The sequence below is a fragment of the Squalius cephalus genome (assembly GCF_949319135.1).
Source record: "Squalius cephalus genome assembly, chromosome: 18".
Lineage (NCBI taxonomy): Eukaryota > Metazoa > Chordata > Actinopteri > Cypriniformes > Leuciscidae > Squalius > Squalius cephalus.
The window spans coordinates 31,407,378-31,428,840 of record NC_137139.1 but is presented as its reverse complement, the minus strand read 5'-3'; the positions used below and the strand labels follow the sequence as shown (position 1 = coordinate 31,428,840).

The 21,463-nt window shown below is 39.3% G+C and overlaps 1 protein-coding gene across 1 annotated transcript in view; it reads right to left on the bottom strand.

Annotated features, from left to right (window-relative positions):
• Positions 1–21,463, bottom strand: part of quoa (quattro a) — a gene marked incomplete at its 5' end in the record, with an annotated part of 67,027 nt that overhangs the window by 24,848 nt on the left and 20,716 nt on the right. Inside the window, one exon of the mRNA XM_079850189.1 lies at positions 17,165–17,354. Coding sequence (XP_079706315.1) covers positions 17,165–17,354 — 190 coding nt within the window. The remainder of the gene's footprint in view (positions 1–17,164; positions 17,355–21,463) is intronic.

Genomic DNA, 21,463 nt, shown 5'->3' with positions numbered 1-21,463 from the left:
TGAATGAGCCAGTCAGAATACTTCTGACTCTAAACTCCTTAGAATAGACAGAATGTCCATTAAAAAAGAAAATTCTTCAAAATAATGCACTTTTAACTTTCATAAAAAATAAATCAACTTTCCATTTCTGCTGAGATTGCAAATTACAGTTGCTTTTGAGTGACTTTACAGTATTTACTGGTATGATCATTTCAAACAAAAATGAGAAATCTTTGAAAATAGATTACCTTCATTATTATTATTATTATATTATTATTAATATACTATTACTCCTTGCTCCTATTCGATTGAATCCAGCTCGGATAATTTCTCGAGTTTTATCTTGTGTGGGTTAGCAAGTGTCTGATGTGAGAATGGACACGTATGTGATACTGGATCTGTCCTGCCCGATATATTTCTGACTGATGATCCGCATTTATGTCGAGTGAGAAACCGACGCCACGTTTGAGGACTTGCTGAAATATTCTCGCAGCGACCTCGAATCTCCTCTGACCTCAGCGGCCATCCATCAAATCACATGACTGATTCTGTGTGTGTGTTGGGATGTAGGAGTGATTCTTGAACACAAGTGTCCAGTTTCTCTCTCATACGCAGGGACACTCAAATATAAACAATATCCTATAGCACTGTTAAAAAAATAAAATAAATATATATATATATATATATTAGAGTAAGTTTTACAAGAAAATACTATTTCAGACTTCACATTTAGTTTGTGTTACTTGCTGTTTTAGCAATTTCTGAGTGAAAATGGTTTCTACACCAATTTTATTTGTGTCAGTGAGTGCATATAATAAATCTAGTCACTTTAGTGACAGACTAAAACAAGAACAGATTTCCATTTTAACTTCGCACTGACTTTCAGGGTTTATATGTTTCAAAGTAAAACCTACACCAAATGTTTTTTCATAGATTTTGTTGATAAAATTATTAATTGAGAATTAGATAACAAAAAGTAACTCTGTTATGTTCCTTAATCACGTGTTGGAGCAAATGTTTGCATGTTTATCCAGGCCAGTCAGGCAACAAAGAGCATTCAAGCATCTGATGCATGAGGAACGAGACGCTTGACTTTCCTCAGAGGAATGTCATGCGTTATGATTCACTGTCGACTTACAACACTGTCTAAAACTTCCATACATGCCATGAATTGATTCTATAAAATGCCACAAAGCGTCAAATTGGTTTTCAAAATGAAACGGCAGTTTATAAATGATGTCTTTGCATTATCATTCATAGTTCATGACATGAAGTCACGGGTGCAGAAGATTTGAATACAGAACAAAAAAAGTTACCGTACCATTCTGACCAGACGACAGCGCCTCTCCAGTTAAACCTCCATGTCAACTATCTCTGAAGTCCCTCTGAAGCAAGTAAGTGATTTATGTTGTTAAGCGGATCCATCCATTCTGTCCGTGTCTGTCTAAACTGAACACTGCAGGACTCTGATTCCTCTGTCTGTCTGCTCTGTCTTTGAAAAGAGGCTGTCCACAGTTCAGAGAGAGAGAGAGAGAGAGAGAGAGAGAGAGTCCCTGTTATCAGGGATTTCCTTGTACTTTTAAAAGTAACGTGCCACAATAATGACAGTGACAACAGTTAATTTCCATTTTGTTAGTGTGAAGCTTCTTTGAAACAGTCTGTATTGTTTAAAGCGATGTATAAAAACAAAGTTCTGTCATGAAACTCTAGATCAGGGGTGTCAAACTCAGTTCCTGGAGGGCCACACAGCCCTGCTGAGTTTAGCTCCAACCCTAATTAAACACACCTGATCAGCTAATCAAGTCCTTCAGGCTTATTTGAAAACTGCAGGTGTTTGTGTGTCAAAGCAGGGTTGGAACAAAACTCTGTAGGGCTGTGGCCCTCCAGGAACTGAGTTTGACACCTGTGCTCTAGATGGTGGCGGCTGATAGGTCTTTAACTCAATCTGCTTGCAATCACATAATTTTCTTTAGGGCACAGTAGCCAATGAGTTCACTGATCAACCTTCAAATACTTGGTCAGCATTTGCTGTAGCAGTTGCAGTGCGCTTTCAGAAACCCTCCACCTTCCCCAGCTCCACCTGTATAGATCTGCTACGGGTAATTCATGTATGCTATATTGTGCAGCAGCATGCCTTACTTGTTCACAGCAGCATGTCATTTGTGTACTGGCAGTAGCAAGTCACATACTTGCTCTACAGCAGCAATAACAGCAGCAGCAGCAGCAGCAGCAATGATCATCATCATCAGCAGCAGCAATAACAGCAGCAGCAGCAATGATCATCATCAGCAGCAACAATAACAGCAGCAGCAGCAGCAATAGCAGCAGCATTAACAGCAGCAGCAGCAGTAATAACAGCAGCAGCAGCAATAATCTTCAGCAGCAGCAATAACAGTAGCAGCAATAACAGCAGTAGCAATAAAAGCAGCAGCAGCAGCAATAACAGCAGCAGCAATAACAGCAGCAGCAATAGCAGCAGAAGCAGCATTAACAACAAGAACAAACAGCAGCAGAAGCAGTGTAGCAGATCTATTTCACCAAGACCAAACATATCAACATTGTCATATCTATTACCATGCCAAACACTGAGTTGTCATGACAGAAATAAAGGACTAAAGTCGTCATGAAATGGCATTTGCAATGCATTTATTTTCACAATGTGACACATTTCACAGTGAAATCTGATTATTTAATGAATATTTACTGCATATAAAAATGTAGATTTAGCACAATAGTGTAACATGATTTTCCCCATCAGGATTTTATAGAACTTTGAAAAGTGATCACATTAATAACTTCCAAAAAATTATACATTATATATATATATATATATATATATATATATATATATATAATACCTTGCATCACATTTTGATTAATGTAATGCAATTGCATTGATTTTGAAGATTACAAAAACTTTGCAGCAATGATTTGCAATAAGATCAGGAAAAATAAGGTTTATTTTGACTTCATGTTGACTGGAATATTTCTTTATTCATTCAAAACTAAGTCTGTCATAATCGTATTTACCATGTCGGTTGTATCAGCTGCTAATTTCAGTACTTTCAGCTGCTTTTCTGAATCCAGTTTCAAATTTGAAACAAACGAAGGTTCAAATGAAAAAACATAAAAGGTTTTCAAGAGAACGTTTGATTCTAAAAACGTTTGATTTAAACTCTGCAGAGAACTTTTGATTCTTTAGAAAACCATGGTATTACTTGTTTAAAGAACATAGAAACCAGTGTGCTGATCTGATATGAAATATCAATATCTATAATTAAACATTTAAATCTTTTTTTAAATTTCCAATGAACCATATAAAGCCAAAATGTTATTGATGAAAGGGAGTTCTTTACTGCCAATAAATAACCAATTAACAGACCTTTATTTTTGTAAAAGTTGATAGTTAACAGATTACCGTTAATATAAATACTGTAAAAGTTTTAATACAGTAAAACCAGTGTTACGTAACTCACAGTTACTCATGCAGCCAAGACAAATCCTTTGCTTACTTGCTAAATGCAATCAGCAAAAGACATGCAAACACAATTAATCATTTAAGGAAACAAAAATCTGCCTTATAAACCACATACACACAGAAATGCAAATGTTAGTCGGGTAGAGAGAGAGAGAGAGAGAGAGAGAGAGAGAGAGAGACATGCTGTAGACGCTCAGCTCGTAATTTCTCTTCATGCTGAGTGAGAAATTGCTGTTCTCTAGAGATCCATTAGATAAATAGCAGTTAAAGATAGCAGCCATTAAACCGGCCCGACCCACTCAATGAGAGAGACAGATGCGCGAGTGTGTGTGTGTGTGTGTGTGTGTGTGTGTGTGTGTGTGTGTGTGTGTGTGTGTGTGTGTGTGTGTGTGTGAGTGTGTGTGTGTGTGTGTGTGTGTGTTTAACAGATACAGAGAGTTTAGACACAAGCAGGAAACTATTATTGAAGGGTCTTGACATCAGATAGTTTAATGTCTATACTATGTGTACTATATGAATGAAAGTGCCCCTATTATGTTATTTTAAAGACTCCTAATTTTGTTTTGGAGTCTCTTACAACAGGTTGACTGCATCCAAGGTCAAAAAACACTCTTAATATACATTGCAGCATCAGCCCTTTCTCACAGTGTCTGAAACGGTTCGATAAAGGATTCAGTCTCTCTAAACCCCTTCTTTCCAGCTATATTACAGACTACATGAAGGCGATATCTGAATAAGCATAATAGGCAGACATTAATTATTTTGAATAAAACATTGGAATAATCATATTGATCTATAATTCAAAATCATTAGTAATATATATTGTAATATATGGTCATTGTAAATGTCAAATTTGGCAGTGTGGTAAAGTATCTGCAGTATTTTGACCTCAAAGTAAACACTGAAATCTGATATTTGAACCTATTAGAAGTTGTCAAATAGCTTTCTATTATATATATATATACTGACCCCAATTTTTTAACAGTAGAGTGTACTTCAATAGCAAGTCTATTGTTTTTTTTTAAAGGAATGAGCTCTTTCAGCCATTTCAAGGGGTGTTTTTATCTAGTAAATGTATGTTTTTATTGCAACTTGAAGTGAATACTATGAAATGTTAATGCAATTGAAATTGCATTAATTGAAACTAATATGATAGAATCAGTTGGTAGAAAACAGTGTTTTCCTCTAGCCTGGAAATCCAGACCCAAATCTGAAAGATTAATGGTCTGGCATTGAGTAATGAAAATCGCCCAACTCGAGGGGTGGCACCAAGCATGCATTTGAAAATCTCAATGCACGCAATTGGATTACACTACGACCAATCACTGTCATCATCTGTTTAGCTCGCCTCTGGCCCGCCTGTATCAGATACACCGATGTGATTGGTGCAGCTCGGCTACAAGGGCATAGTTAATGAGCATCATTGCCTTGCCTTGCCTTACTCGACGCCAGAGTAAACTCGCTGAGCAAATTCAGTTTGTGCTCTCGCGAGAACTCTGGATTTCCAGGGTAGTTTTCCTCAGTCCTTGGTTCCATCACCTCAGGCAACAAGAGTTCTTTTAAAGGATATTTTATGGCTTTTACACACACATGCACACACACAAAAAAAAGATTGTGATGCTTTCGTGTTGTTGACAGCAGAGGAATCGGCTCTGTTCACCCTACAGCAGCACATTAAAGCTGATCACTGGTCCCACACGTCTGAGAACATCTAAACAGTCGTAACCTTAACAGAGAAAACACTGACTGATGCTCTTTCCTCTCTCTCCAGCACGGACTCCTCCGGGGAACCGGGAATGCCACAGCGCATCTCTGAAACCCGATCCGCGCGGGCGAGAGCGAGAGTTATGCGGCCCGAGGCGGCTGGTCGTGCTGGTTTGACTGTCCTTGGCCTCGTGACAAATTCACATTACATAAGAATGTAAACTGAAGTGAATTGACAACAGCACTAAAGTTAGTTCGGCTGTAACCGGGGAGTCCAGACGAATCATCCGTTAAAGAAACAGCGAGAAACTCAATCGTTACTACGATGAAGTTTAGTTCTTTCACATTTGACAATGATTACGTAAATGGCGTAATCATAGAAAAGACTTTAGATAGCCTATTTAATTTTCTTTTTTTTATATTTAGCTTTCTCAAGGAAAAGTAAACAGGGCCGTTCAGAATTCATCATGGTTGTGTAAGTGTTAGTATGTTTTGCAAAGAGGTCATCAGAGACTGTATAGATGTCTTTAAAGGGTTAGTTCACTCAAAAATGAAAATTCTGTCTCACTCCTTCATAGGCTGCTAGGTAATTGCATCTGCCGGTCCAGAAAGTTAGTAAAGACATCGTTAAAATAGTCCAAGTGACTACAGTGGCTCAACCTTAAGTTTATCAAGCGAAGAGAATACTTTTTGTGCGCAAAACCCCCCCAAAATAACAACTTTATTCAACTATTGATTTTCTTCTGTGTGGGTCTGAGTGAGTTCACGAGAGCGCCACGACGCATGCGCGAGAATTGAGGAGATGATGCTCATGATCATTTGATGGGAAAGTGCGAAAGGTAAGCCATTCATTTTGCGGCATTGGCAAGGCACTTATGCGTTTTCTCGTTGGTTTCTCACGATTCGGACATCCAGGAAATGCACAATTTAGAACCATTTTAAACACGACATCGAGACCCTCATCTTCTCAGTTCTCGCGCATGTGTCGTAGCGCTCTCGTGAACTCACTCAGAGGCCCAAAATAAAATAAAATAAAAGCAACAAAAGTGTCACATTTGGCATCTTTATGGGGCGGTTGAGTCAAAACAGGGAATTCTGTCGTCATCTACTTGCCCGTACCAGATTATTATGATTTTTCTTTTTTTTTTTGCAAACACAAATAATGATTTATTCATGTTTGTTCCAGCATTGTGAATATAATGCACAAGTCAAATGGTGCATTTAAGGTAAGTTCTTGTTTTCTTTTTCCTATTCACTTTGACTGTATGAATAAGAGAAGCTTGAACATTCTGCTAAATATCTTCTTTTGAGTTCCACAGAAAAAGAAAGGTTTGGAATGGTATGTAAATGGTGAGTAAATGATGCCAATTTTCATTTTTGGGTGAACTAACTCCCCAAATCATAATAATGTTTCTTGTTTAGAAAGATAATGACTCATTAACCCGTTTCTGAGAGGGTCACCCAATGCTGCAGCAGGTGCAGTGTGACGTTCACCGCGAGTGTTTGGATGAGAAACAGTGTGACTGGTCTAATCAGAGATCCGACTGTAGTTCCTGACTGTTGATGAGTGCACAGATCTGAAGTCATAATCCTCAGGGATGTTAATTTTACATGCAGTAATGTAACAGACGACGGGAATGTTGCAGTTATGCATCTGCCTGCTCTTGCCCGGACAATCGTTTGCGCTCGTTAAATTTACCCACCGAGAGACGTGTGCTATTTTCAGTCATGGTGAGCTGAAGTACTCGTCTATCAGAGATTACTTGAGCTGTTTAGCATGGCCAGTTTTCACGTAATGATATCCTTCACAACATCCACATGCGGTTGTGTGGCATTCTGGGATTTGGTGTCTTCTGAGGTTTAGTTTCGCGATTTTCCCTGAGCATGAAGGAACGTTAATGATGAAAACATCTAAAATCTGATTATTATAACTTTAACATTGAGAAAATATTCATCCAGGTCTGGGAAAATGTAAAAAAAAAAAAATTGGGAAGAAACTCACATTTTTGCCTACGTCTATATTAATTCGGATAGATTTGAAAACTGCGTTTTCATTTAAAAACACTCTCCGTCCACACTAGCATTTTCCAAAAGTTTCTCATTCACACTGAAATGTTGAAAAACACTAAATTCACTTTACAGCGCATGAGTAAACCCTCACAAAAGCTCACTGAGATGATACAGAACAAGACATAATCAAGTTATCACGCAATTCTTCATTTTATTTAGCAAAATATCTCAGCCTTCACTGATGCGGTCAGGTCGCACTCAGTCACCGTTATATGCTTGGTCTAAAACGCGACTGCTCTCATGTTTTGCCGCAGGACAGCAGATGTAAGTACATTTTCTGTCATCTTTGCAGGACTGTGATATGAAGAGTGTGCAAAGTAACATATTTTAGCTACCGTGTGAAAGTGAATAGCACATGCCAGGCACAATACCGGTATAATCATTAATATCTATGAGTTCAATATGGGTCACATGACTAAACTTACGTCATCGGTTTCAAATACCTCCGTTTTGACAGTCCACACTACAACGCGAAAACAGTGTTTTCAAATGTATCCAATTTGGAGAGTGTTTTCTAAAAGCTCTCGTTGCTAAAAACAAAAACCACTTAGTGTGGACAGAAGGCCAAAACGGAGAGAAAAAGATGCAGAAGTGTTGACACGACCTTTGTCAAACCAACATTCATAGTCTGCCTTTTCTTGTTAAAAATGACAGTTACATGAATTGATTTGAAGTCCAATTTATTTCAAATCTCCTACTTCACATTCTAATTCAGAATGCAACTTTGCGTCACGTTTATTTACAGTTAGTCTTATATTTGCTTCCACACTTAAATACTGCTGTCCTTCTCCTTCAGAATGACTCCATGCTATCATGGGATGTCATCTTCCGCTTCCGTGTATCTGAAGGCAAATGTTATGAATTCCTTCCTGAGAGCCTCGCCAAAGAAAACGCTTTAGTTCAGTCTTTGAACTTACAGCAGCTTCTGCAGTAAATTTACTGGAATTTCATTGGCTGATAACTTAATTTATGTACAGAATATGTGCTGAACATAACTAAAATAAATGATATAAGTCACTCCGCTGCATGTCATGCCCTTTAGCCGTGACTAAACACACAATACAGCACAGCCTCAAGTGTCTTACTGCTTCATTTATAAATTCAGACCATTCCAGATCCGCCTTTGGACTCATTTCATGTTCTCGGATCATTTTCACTTTTCATTCGCATATTAATGTCACGTCTCAATCCCATGATGCTCTCTGCTGGTCCCTGTGACCCCAGACAGTGACGACTGTACAGCTGCGTACACAAACAGAGATGAACAGCTGAGCCGCTTTCAGACGCCACCTTCACTGCTGAACCGCATTCATACCGCAGACATGAAGACAAGAACAGCTGAAGAACTGCTGTCATCTCTTCATAGGGGAATTGATAGATCATTCTGATTTGTGGAGCTCTGTTTAGTAGATTGTGGCAAACAATTATAATGAAAAAGACGATTGTGAAATTTTCCTCATATTCTCCATTGTTGCAGCTCCTCTCTTCCCAGTCTGTCATAACGCTCTGTTTACTTCATGTCTCTATGAAGCCCCTCCTTCTGAAAAGCACACTGTGCTCTGATTGGTCGGCTGGATGGGTGTGTTGTGATTGTTCAAGCGCTTTGAGTGTGTTTAGGGAAATGTCCCACCCCTTACTATAACCACCAGTTTCAACACACTACTAACTAACTCAACCAGGCCCCGCCCCTTTATTCTGCGTATGAATTATTTAAATGAGGAATATTGTGACGTGTTCGTTCCCCGGAAGAAACTCAAGACTACAATGGAGGCGTTTCAGGGAGTTCAGAAACACTGACACTGATATAGAGAATAACTTCCGCTGGAGGGACTTTTTCATTCTCAAACAGCAACATTACACACTAAAGAAAGATGAACATGTAAAAAAGAAAGAAAGCATAATAGGTCCTCTTATGCAACAGACCAATCAAAGCAGCAGACAATTCATACTGTCACAGAGTGTGTAAAAAGTTTCCTTAAACATTTCATAATCCAACTTTTTTTCACTTGTTTTCTGACGTTTGGTCATCTACAGCATGTTCTTGCTCAAGAAACTGGCCTTTCATAAAAAATGACTCTCAAACCACCACTGCAGCAGAATATTTCCATAGACACAGGCACATAACAATGTTAAACCGGTAGGATCATATGGAATAATATATGACAATTAAAAAAATATTCCAAGTCCAGCAAAAGCAACATGTGAACAGCTGAACAGAAAGCCAAGTCTAAATATCACAGTCTGCCATGATACTTGTTCTCACAACTCAAACTTCAGCCACACACCGTGTCATGATAAACCTTCGCTTTATCCTGTTATATAATGAAGCCTCACTATCATTTATTTACAGAAGATCTAACAGCCTCCAGGGGAACATTTTATTCTCTTCTCATCTTGTCTTGCATTTTTCTAGTTCGAGATGATACACTATGCTGTCGTTTGGTTTGGTGTTGTGCTGTTTTCTCACTATATATAATTTAGTTACTTTAAGTCAGTTTTAAGGGTGTTTATTGAAATAAAGCTGTTTGGTTCCCACAAGCGTGAGAAATGAATTTGCAATTAAATCAATATTTTTGAGGCAACTGTGGCTGATTATCACTGATGTTTTTGTCCCTCTACATTTTCTTCTTTTCCAACACAAGAACCTCTTATTATCAAGAACAATTTTGTCTGTATATATGTGATGAATTTGATCCAAGACGCTGGGCTTGGAGAAGCGGAATAGAGAATAATTGGATGCATTTTGGCAGTATGAGGTTCTTGATGTTCTACATTACTGTTTTTTTTTTTTTTTTTTTTTATCATCAAAATTGATTAAAAATTGAAATTGATCATCATTAAATTGATCAAAAGTGAAAAGACATTTATGATGTTACACACACAGTTCTTTTGAACTTTCTCAACATTGATGTTTCTTTGGCAGCAAATATTACATTGGTTTCTGAAGGATCATGTGACACTGAAGACTGGAGTAATGATGCTGAAAATTCAGCTTTGATCACAGGAATAAATTATATATTTAAAATATATGCACATAGAAAACAGTTATTTTAAATTGTAATAATATTTCACAATTTTACAGAATTTTTTATCAAATAAATGCAGCCTTGCTGAGCAGAAGAGACTCTTTCGAAAACATTGAAAAATCATGTTATCCGGCCCAAAATCTGGCGATTTAACAGTTCTTGACATTCCATATGTTCTTCATTGGTTCTTCAGGTTAGTGTTTTAGTTTGGTTTATCTTTGAAACCAGACTGTAAAGCTGCTATTAACGCTTTTATTGAAGTCTTTTCATTTTTGTATCATGTCATTTGTATTTGTTTAGCTGCCTCTTTGATGCACTAGTCCCACACAAACTGCCTCCTGTTTTACTAATGAACAGAGACTACGACCAAATCACATATTCTCTTGAGTACGTACTTATTTTGAATAAGTAATTACCTTGCGAGCGCTAAAAAAAGTATGTTCTATTTAGTATAATAGAACCTTCACCTCCATTCACATCACAAATCCTCTTCTGTTGGCTCATGGGATAGTGTCCATCATATGCATATTTCACAGAAAGTAGTAGGTCATCTGGGTCTTATTCCCTACTCTTTTATGAGAACTATGAATTTGGACATGGTTCTTTTGTCACATACTGTTTTTCGCCTACTACTGTATATAGGATGCGATTTCAGATGCGGCCTATGTTCAGAAAGGCATACTAAGTATTTCTGCAGTATAGTGTATGAATACTGTGCACGTTATGTGCAATTTTCTGCATGCATTTTAATATCTTATTTCTTAATTTGATTAATGAAAGTTAAGACATTTTCATACAAACATAGCTGCATGGACTTCCTACATGATAACTGGATGGCAAACGTATGAAATGACAGCAGATGATGATTTCAGCATGTACAGTATACTACTATTTGAAATGGTTGCATAACGTGTACTCCTACAAATACTCTTTTTAAAAATAGTGTTCAGCATACTGTGCAGTAAGCAGAAGGCTAGTATTCCGTTCCCATCATAGCTGAGAGCAAGAAGGGAAAACGGGAGAGACGTTGCTGACACGGAATAGGTAAAAGAAGCAAACGGCACACAAGAGCGATCAATCGCCATTATCCCGGACAGAAGCGCTCTCTCTGGGAAAAGAGATGAGGTTCTGAAGACACATTAGTGTGTAATGTACCTTCACTGTGTCATAAACAAACAAGCGTCTTCACAGACAAACACACGAGGCATTTTCTCGTTTTACTGACTACAGCGAGGCATTGTAATGAAGCTTCAAACTCAGGATCACTGGTGCGTTTGAGCATCTTAAAGGCTTCTCTGTATAATGGAATTCTGTATAAAGAATCAGGCTTCATTCTGGGTCATTTATTGTAAATAAGCATTGCAATTAAAACTGCACGGTAAAAAAAAAAAAAAAAAAAAGTTGCTGACTTACTTTTTTTTTTAAGTATACAATCAACTTGGATGTTTAAGTCATTTCAACTTAAATTACATTAAACTGACTTAAACATTAAGTTGAATCTTGTATAACTTAAAAAAAGTTGAAAATTGCTTAACTTATTTTGATGAGTTAAAGCAATGTAATAACATGTTGTCGTAACTTATTGGTCATATAAATTTTTTTTTTTACAGTGTATAAACGGTTTTACAGCTTGATTCAATAAAGGAAACTATTGAGTTCCAAAAATAACTTTTCAATCTTGTTCTTTATGAAAACTATCGTGCTTCAAAACCAAAACATGGATCTGAAGAATTATCCAAATCAGGAGATCTGTATTCTCTAAAGAACCAATAACCAACTCAAGCTCCCCAAAAATGGTTCTTGATCAGAAGAGGGTTATTTCAAACTAAAATGCTGCAAAGAACCAATGAGGAACGTTTATGTCCTCAAGCATTTTGATACTGAAATACTAGATGATAAGAACATTTAGGGGGATAATCAGGTTGTTTTTGATAAATATCTTCTCGTCATGATTAATAGATTAACATTATATCATTTATTTTTAACAATGGACCCTTTTCACATTTCTGTGGTTCTCAGAAGCAGAAGTCAGCACAGCTGGGTAAACTTCTGTAATAGAGAATGGGAGACGGCAGCAAATATCATTTTTGCAAAAAGTAAAAATCCATGAAAGTGTTTCCATGAGTTTAAAAAAGAGAGAAAAAAAATATCAAGAGATTTATTACATGGGTTAGAAAAGAGAAAAGATGTCAAATTCATTATCACTCCCTACAGCCTTAAAAATTAAGGTTCCTAAAGAGGTTTTCACATTTTTCATCATTTTTGTTTCCCCAAAGAACCTTTCAGTGAACAGTTCTAAAAAAAACAAACAAACAAACATATTTTCCTAGTGTAAAGAACATTTGAATAATTGCAAAATATAAAAAAGCAGATTGTCTGAATATTATGTTTCTACTGTAAATCTGATAGATACAGTACATATAAATGGTTCCCATTTCTGTTAACCAAACATGTTTTAATCTCTCTCTCTCTCTGAATAGTTTTTCAGGAACTTTGTCAGGATGAAGATGCATTTTTGACTCAGAAATAAACCCTGATGCAAACTGACTTTATGTAAACATGATCTTTAATGAACTTCACAAATACACCATATGCCAGTAAACATTATTTCAGCAGGTAAAGCGTGTGCAGTAAATAATGACCCTGATGCAGGAGTGAGTGAGAAACTGAGCCGATGCTTCTCTCCACCTGTGCTGCTCATGTCAGCGAGAGGCTATTTCTGACCCTTCACTCCAGGACACTTTAACTGCACCGGTTTCTCCTGTCAGAACCTCCAAGAGCTCAAAACACAGGGGCAAATACTGACCCTTCACTCCAGGACACTTTAACTTCCCCGGTCCCTCCTGTCAGAACCTCCAAGAGCTCAAAACACAGGGGCATATACTGACCCTTCACTCCAGAACACTTCACCTGCCCCGGTTCCTCCTGTCAGAACCACCAAGAGCTCAAAACACAGAGCAAATACTGACCCTTCACTCCAGAGCCCCGGTTCCTCCTGTCAGAGCCTCCAAGAGCTCAAAACACGGGCAAATACTGACCCTTCACTCCAGGACACTTTAACTGCCCCGGTTCCTCCTGTCAGAGCCTCCAAGAGCTCAAAACACGGGCAAATACTGACCCATCACTCCAGGACACTTTAACTGCCCCGGTTCCTCCTGTCAGAACCTCCAAGAGCTCAAAACACAGGGGCAAATACTGGCCCTTCACTCCAGGACACTTTAACTGCCCCGGTTCCTCCTGTCAGAACCTCCAAGAGCTCAAAACACAGGGCAAATACTGACCCTTGACTCCAGGACACTTTAACTGCCCCGGTTCCTCCTGTCAGAACCTCCAAGAGCTCAAAACACAGGGCAAATACTGACCCTTGACTCCAGGACACTTTAACTGCCCCAGTTCCTCCTGTCAGAGCCTCCAAGAGCTCAAAACACAGGGCAAATACTGACCCTTCACTCCAGGACACTTTAACTGCCCCGGTTCCTCCTGTCAGAACCTCCAAGAGCTCAAAACACAGGGCAAATACTGACCCTTGACTCCAGGACACTTTAACTGCCCCGGTTCCTCCTGTCAGAACCTCCAAACACAGGGCAAATACTGACCCTTGACTCCAAGACACTTTAACTGCCCCGGTTCCTCCTGTCAGAGCCTCCAAGAGCTCAAAACACAGGGCAAATACTGACCCTTCACTCCAGGACACTTTAACTGCCCCGGTTCCTCCTGTCAGAACCTCCAAACACAGGGCAAATACTGACCCTTGACTCCAAGACACTTTAACTGCCCCGGTTCCTCCTGTCAGAGCCTCCAAGAGCTCAAAACACAGGGCAAATACTGACCCTTCACTCCAGGACACTTTAACTGCCCCGGTTCCTCCTGTCAGAACCTCCACGAGCTCAAAACACAGGGCAAATACTGACCCTTGACTCCAGGACACTTTAACTGCCCCGGTTCCTCCTGTCAGAACCTCCAAGAGCTCAAAACACAGGGCAAATACTGACCCTTGACTCCAGGACACTTTAACTGCCCCGGTTCCTCCTGTCAGAACCTCCAAGAGCTCAAAACACAGAGCAAATACTGACCCATCACTCCAGGACACTTCAACTGCCCCGGTCCCTCCTGTCAGTGCCACCAAGAGCTCAAAACACAGAGCAAATACTGACCCTTCACTCCAGGACACTTTAACTGCCCCGGTCCCTCCTGTCAGAACATCCAAGAGCTCAAAACACAGAGCAAATACTGACCCTTCACTCCAGGACACTTTAACTGCCCCGGTCCCTCTTGTCAGAACATCCAAGAGCTCAAAACACAGGGGCAAATACTGACCCTTCACTCCAGGACACTTTAACTGCCCCGGTTCCTCCTGTCAGAACCTCCAAGAGCTCAAAACACAGGGCAAATACTGACCCTTCACTCCAGGACACTTTAACTGCCCCGGTCCCTCCTGTCAGTGCCACCAAGAGCTCAAAACACAGGGCAAATACTGACCCTTCACTCCAGAACACTTTAACTGCCCCGGTTCCTCCTGTCAGAACCTCCAAGAGCTCAAAACACAGAGCAAATACTGACCCATCACTCCAGGACACTTTAACTGCCCCGGTTCCTCCTGTCAGAACCTCCAAGAGCTCAAAACACAGAGCAAATACTGACCCTTCACTCCAGAACACTTTAACTGCCCCGGTTCCTCCTGTCAGAACCTCCAAGAGCTCAAAACACAGAGCAAATACTGACCCATCACTCCAGGACACTTTAACTGCCCCGGTTCCTCCTGTCAGAACCTCCAAGAGCTCAAAACACAGAGCAAATACTGACCCTTCACTCCAGGACACTTTAACTGTCCCAGTTTCTCCTGTCAGAACCTCCAAGAGCTCAAAACACAGGGGCAAATACTGACCCTTCACTCCAGGACACTTTAACTGCCCCGGTTCCTCCTGTCAGAACCTCCAAGAGCTCAAAACACGGGCAAATACTGACCCTTCACTCCAGGACACTTTAACTGCCCCAGTTTCTCCTGTCAGAACCTCCAAGAGCTCAAAACACAGGGGCAAATACTGACCCTTCACTCCAGGACACTTTAACTGCCCCGGTCCCTCCTGTCAGAACATCCAAGAGCTCAAAACACGGGCAAATACTGACCCTTCACTCCAGGACACTTTAACTGCCCCGGTTCCTCCTGTCAGAACCTCCAAGAGCTCAAAACACAGGGCAAATACTGACCCTTCACTCCAGGACACTTTAACTGCCCCGGTTCCTCCTGTCAGAACCTCCAAGAGCTCAAAACACAGAGCAAATACTGACCCATCACTCCAGGACACTTTAACTGCCCCGGTTCCTCCTGTCAGAGCCTCCAAGAGCTCAAAACACGGGCAAATACTGACCCTTCACTCCAGGACACTTTAACTGCCCCGGTCCCTCCTGTCAGAACCTCCAAGAGCTCAAAACACAGGGCAAATACTGACCCTTCACTCCAGGACACTTTAACTGCCCCGGTTCCTCCTGTCAGAACCTCCAAGAGCTCAAAACACAGGGCAAATACTGACCCTTCACTCCAGGACACTTTAACTGCCCCGGTCCCTCCTGTCAGAACCTCCAAGAGCTCAAAACACAGGGCATATACTGACCCTTCACTCCAGGACACTTTAACTGCCCCGGTTCCTCCTGTCAGAACCTCCAAGAGCTCAAAACACAGGGCAAATACTGACCCTTCACTCCAGGACACTTTAACTGCCCGGTCCCTCCTGTCAGAACCTCCACGAGCTCAAAACACAGGGCAAATACTGACCCTTGACTCCAGGACACTTTAACTGCCCCGGTCCCTCCTGTCAGAACATCCAAGAGCTCAAAACACAGGGCAAATACTGACCCTTGACTCCAGGATACTTTAACTGCCCCGGTTCCTCCTGTCAGAACCTCCAAGAGCTCAAAACACAGGGCAAATACTGACCCTTCACTCCAGGACACTTTAACTGCCCCGGTTCCTCCTGTCAGTGCCACCAAGAGCTCAAAACACAGGGCAAATACTGACCCTTGACTCCAGGATACTTTAACTGCCCCGGTTCCTCCTGTCAGAACCTCCAAGAGCTCAAAACACAGGGCAAATACTGACCCTTCACTCCAGGACACTTTAACTGCCCCGGTTCCTCCTGTCAGAGCCTCCAAGAGCTCAAAACACAGGGCAAATACTGACCCTTCACTCCAGGACACTTTAACTGCCCCGGTTCCTCCTGTCAGAACCTCCAAGAGCTCAAAACACGGGCAAATACTCATGCGCCCAAATATCATCTGTGAAATATCATCACGCTTTAATTTACTTTTCATTAGTCACTCAGTTGGCAAACTGTGACAATGACACTGACAGCATTTAATCATTTAGAATATAAACGTAAAATCTAACTAAAGCATCATTACAAAACTGGAAAGAAGAAGAAAACTAATAAACATGTTTTGGTCATTAACAACAGCTTTGTTGACATTCATTTAAACAGCCACAATATTTTCTGTCATTTACAATAATTGATTTTATGATTTTAACTGAATCAGTAAATAAATTAAAAGGTTGAGATTGAGGTTAAAATGAACTCTTTTGAATACTGGAATCAGTTTGATTCTAATACTTACATAATTTTCTTGTGCACGTTTCACTAACAAACAATAGTGCACGATGCTTAAGAAATGATTGAACATTCAAAGAGGTTGATATTCAAACATTCGCATCTTTAGATGTTTGTAATTTAATGTGCTGATCTTTATATGGCTAATGTTTATAAGCGTAATAAGATTCCAAACACTTTCGCGCGCAAATAGCAGATTCTGAATTAACCTCCACAGTTTGAACCAAAACCGCTCTAGAACATCTTTAACACCATCATAGATAAATTGCAATAGTCACATGAATAATTTCAGATGCGCGTCTTACCTGAGAACTGTGCGTTGGAGACTCCAGACTCTGTTCTCTGCGTGTTTCACTCTCGAGTCGAGCGCGCTGGTCAGTCAGACAGACAGACAGACAGACAGACGGTGTGGGAATGTGAAAGCGAAGCTCGTGACTCTCTGAACTCTTGATCAATAGTGATGTGGATGACAGCAGCTGCTGTTGAGGTCCGGGTCTGTGTCAGTCACTCACCGCGGGGCCGAAGCGTCTCCAAACCCGCCCGAGCGACACCGGTGTCCCAAAATAAACTCCTGTGGTGGGAATTCCGCTGTAGTCCTCAGGAAAACATCTCGACCGCTGACAAAACACAGCAAATAACAGCAGCAGCGACTGAGAAGCGTTTAGAAACCACAGTCACTAACTCACAGAGATCGCCATACTGTATATGTCATCATTATAGATCTTTGCAAATTCATTAGGCCTACATTATGTAGGCTATAGTCTAAATAGTATCATTATAAATATTGATGAGAATGAGGCTTTTGGTGTTTAGCATTCTGGATTTTTTTTTTCAGAATTATACATGATATATATGTATATTTTAAATATATCATTAATTTTGTAGAATTATATTTCATTCATATATGGTATATTAATATTAGATCATTATATATTTTAGGCCTAAATATATTATTAATGCAGTTTAAGTATTTGTAAATTATTATAATATATACAAAAATGCATTACAATTTTAAATTAATAAATTGTAAATAGATTTAAAATAAATAATAGATGTTTGAAAAAAATCAATCAATTTATAGGCTAATTATTGTCGTAATTATGAAAGGTTTTCAGCATGTTGGAAATGTTTTTAGAAGTTTGTTGAGTTAATGTCTCATAAAATAAATAATGTGCAAAAATCTGGCCCTATTTCCCCCCCAGTTTATTTGTAGGCCAGTTTTGTCTGAGGAATTTGTCCCACATATCAACTGAATTCTTGATGAGTGACACATCTTAGAGATGAGCGCTCTGGACTCAACAGCACAAACAAAGATCTCTCAAATGTCGGTTTTGTTTGTTTATAATGTAGTTCGGACTAACAAGCTCTTCCGTCGTGCTGATAATAATGAAAATAGCTGATGAATAATTTAAGACCTTCTCGTGGGAAAATGCAGAGCAAAGTAGGCTATTTAGATCATGTTTAGATCATAAACGGCTTCTTCTCTTTTATTTATTTTATCATAATTAGTCTTCCAGCTACAAGTTTACAGGGTTTATACAAAGTATGTAGGCTATGACGAGAAATAAAGAAGATATAAAAAAACAAACAAATATTGTTTATATTAGGCTATTTAAAACATTGACGAAGCTACGTAACATTTTCCTCCTTTAAAAGTAGAATTTGTATTTTATTAAAGGGTTAGTTCACCCCAAAATGAAAATTCTGTCAGTAATTACTCACCCTCATGTTGTTCCAACCCCGTAAGACTTTCGTTCATCTTCGGAACACAAATTAAGATTTTTTAGATGAAATCTGAGAGCTGTCTCACTCCTTCATAGGCTTCTATGTAATTTCATTCTGCCGGACCAGAAAGTTAGTAAAGACTTTGTTTAAAATAGTCCAAGTGACTACAGTGGCTCCACCTTAAGTTTATCAAGCGACGAGAATACTTTTTGTGCGCAAAAATAAAAAAAATAACGACTTTATTCAACTATTGATTTTCTTCTGTGTTTCTCTGAGTGAGTTGACGTAGTGTAACAGCGCAGCGCTTCTGGGTTGTACATCAGAACGTAGGCTCACTATTGGTCGACGCTGGTCATGTGTGTGATGCGTGTGATGCTGGCCAATAGTGAGCCTGCGTTCTGACGTACAACCCAGAAGCGCTGCGCTGTTACACTACGTCAGCTCACTCAGAGAAACACAGAAGAAAATGAAGAGTTGAATAAAGTCGTTATTTTTGCGCACAAAAAGTATTCTCGTCGTTTGATAAACTTAAGGTGGAGCCACTGTAGTCACTTGGACTATTTTAACGATGTTTTTACTAACTTTTCTGGGCCGGCAAGTTTCAATTACATAGAAGCCAATGAAGGAGTGAGACAGCTCAGATTTCATCAAAAATATCTTAATTTGTGTTCTGAAGATGAACGAAAGTCTTACGGGGTTGGAACAACATGAGACTGAGTAATTACTGACAGAATTTTCATTTTTGGGTGAACTAACCCTTTAATACATTTAGTTCACTTCTTAAGTTTTCTCCATCCTCCTGTGATGCATTAAATGTTCCAGTAGGTGGCGCTATGACGTCACACGTTTGATCTGACCTCTAATGCTGCAGCAGTGTAATTAACATTCATCTGTGTCTGTAAATGTGTCAGTGCTGTGATTGGTCAATGTGCTGCAAACCCTTGAAGCTGATTGGCAGATGGTGTTCATTAAACAAATCTCCATTCTTAACAATGATAATGTAATGGTATTGAATGAATATTAAGTGAATGATTGCAGTAGATGGCTTTTTATGAGCAAACATGAACATCCAGCTTAATTCTGTATATTTTCCCATAACCTCCAAAGACAAACAGTCATAAATCCTCTCAACATGTCTCGGTTTTTTACTGCATCTGTAGTCTTAAAATATAGAGGCTGTCTGGCAGGCCTGAATGGAATGTTAGAGCACACAAGTTCTCCAAGAGAAATGGAGTTTGTTTTATCTTTATCTCTGTTTTACTTAAGCTCATGACTGTATGAATCACAATGTATTGATCCGATTCAGGTCATTTAAACACAACAGAACTGAGAAGACACAATGTAATCTGGCTGGAACATATACCTATATCTGATATGTATAGTTTAAAAAAATATATATAATTTTGTATTCATTAAGATTATGCTTGTGAATAAATAAGTTCACTATTTAGCATACTTTTTAAAAGAGTTTGGAAATATCATTAAGTGCAAACTGAGTGTAATGTTTTCAAACACGTAATTACATATTAATTGCAGTGTGACTCAGGTATTAAACTATTGGCCTTATGATTTTGTATTATATATTTGTCTTAGATAATATCTGAAGGCCCCTCAATATATTTCTGATACTTCTAAAATGACAAAGTTTATTTACATAAACTAGGAGTGACAGTATAGTCAAAATATAAACACTTAATTCCATTGATCTAATAAACAAAATTAGTTTAATACCAATGACAATATGCAAAAATTTAATTAAGGATTTGAGCTTTTAGCTTGTTTTATCTTATTTTAAATCATTTTAAGCCATTTTAAAATTTGTTTTCTGAGGCCTCCTAGTGGCACAAAACAGTGCAAAAACTCCCCTAGACTTGCACTGACAGAGGGACTTGTGTCATATATTCAGGGTGATGTCTATATCTGCGGGTTTGAACAGTACATCCGACAATAAAGCACTGATTTCACAAAGCATGCTGTGAACAAACATAGTGCCACATTACAATTAGCATTATGCGTTCATATTCAGTTCAAAATATTCTCTGAAATTCTACCCATAAGCCTCTACTAATCCACACAAAAGCCTCCATAGACTCGATGGGAAAAGTGGCAAGCTGTCCTACTTCAGAACTGGATATCATCCACACATTGTTAGAGTTTAGACAAACACGCGAGTTTGTGACCCTCGACAGAGAACCTTCCCAGCAGGCCTTGAGGTGGAGCTGTCGAAAGGTGCAACTCTCTGCGGTGTGTTTTTCACGCTGTTTGTGTGTTCAGATTGTATTTAGCACAATGTGATGAGTTCCTGCCAGCTCCCTGACACCCATCTGTGTGTGTGTGTGTACTGAAGGCTGGATTACGTTACTGACGGTCCCTGGCACGCGCCGCACACGTCCACGTGAGCCAAGTCCACTGGGAAGCTGCTCTAGTTCTGGTTTGTGGGAACTGGGAAGTGTGTGTCCCGGTCGCGCTTCACGCTGAAGGCTGCTGGGATATAATTGATTTCTGTGGAGGAGGTTGTCAAGTAAACTATAACACACAAATGATAACCAGAAACATAATTATTTAAACAAAATGCCATCAAATGTAATGGGTCACACAGGAGATTTATGTTTTTTTTTTTTTTTTTTTTTTTTACTGTAAATTCTAAGATTATTAGCCTATTTTTTTTTACTCCCAAAATCTGTACATTTCACAGTAATAACAATATCTCATTAGATCTATTACAGTTTTCCCCCATCATATATAGTCATGGAAACCTGCTGTTTACCAATGAACAGGCTTTGTAGCATTTTTACTGCTAAAATTACAAGCATTTTTACAGTGTAGGGATCTGCACTTATGTACAGTGGAAGTTTATGAGGAAAAACATGGATCATATG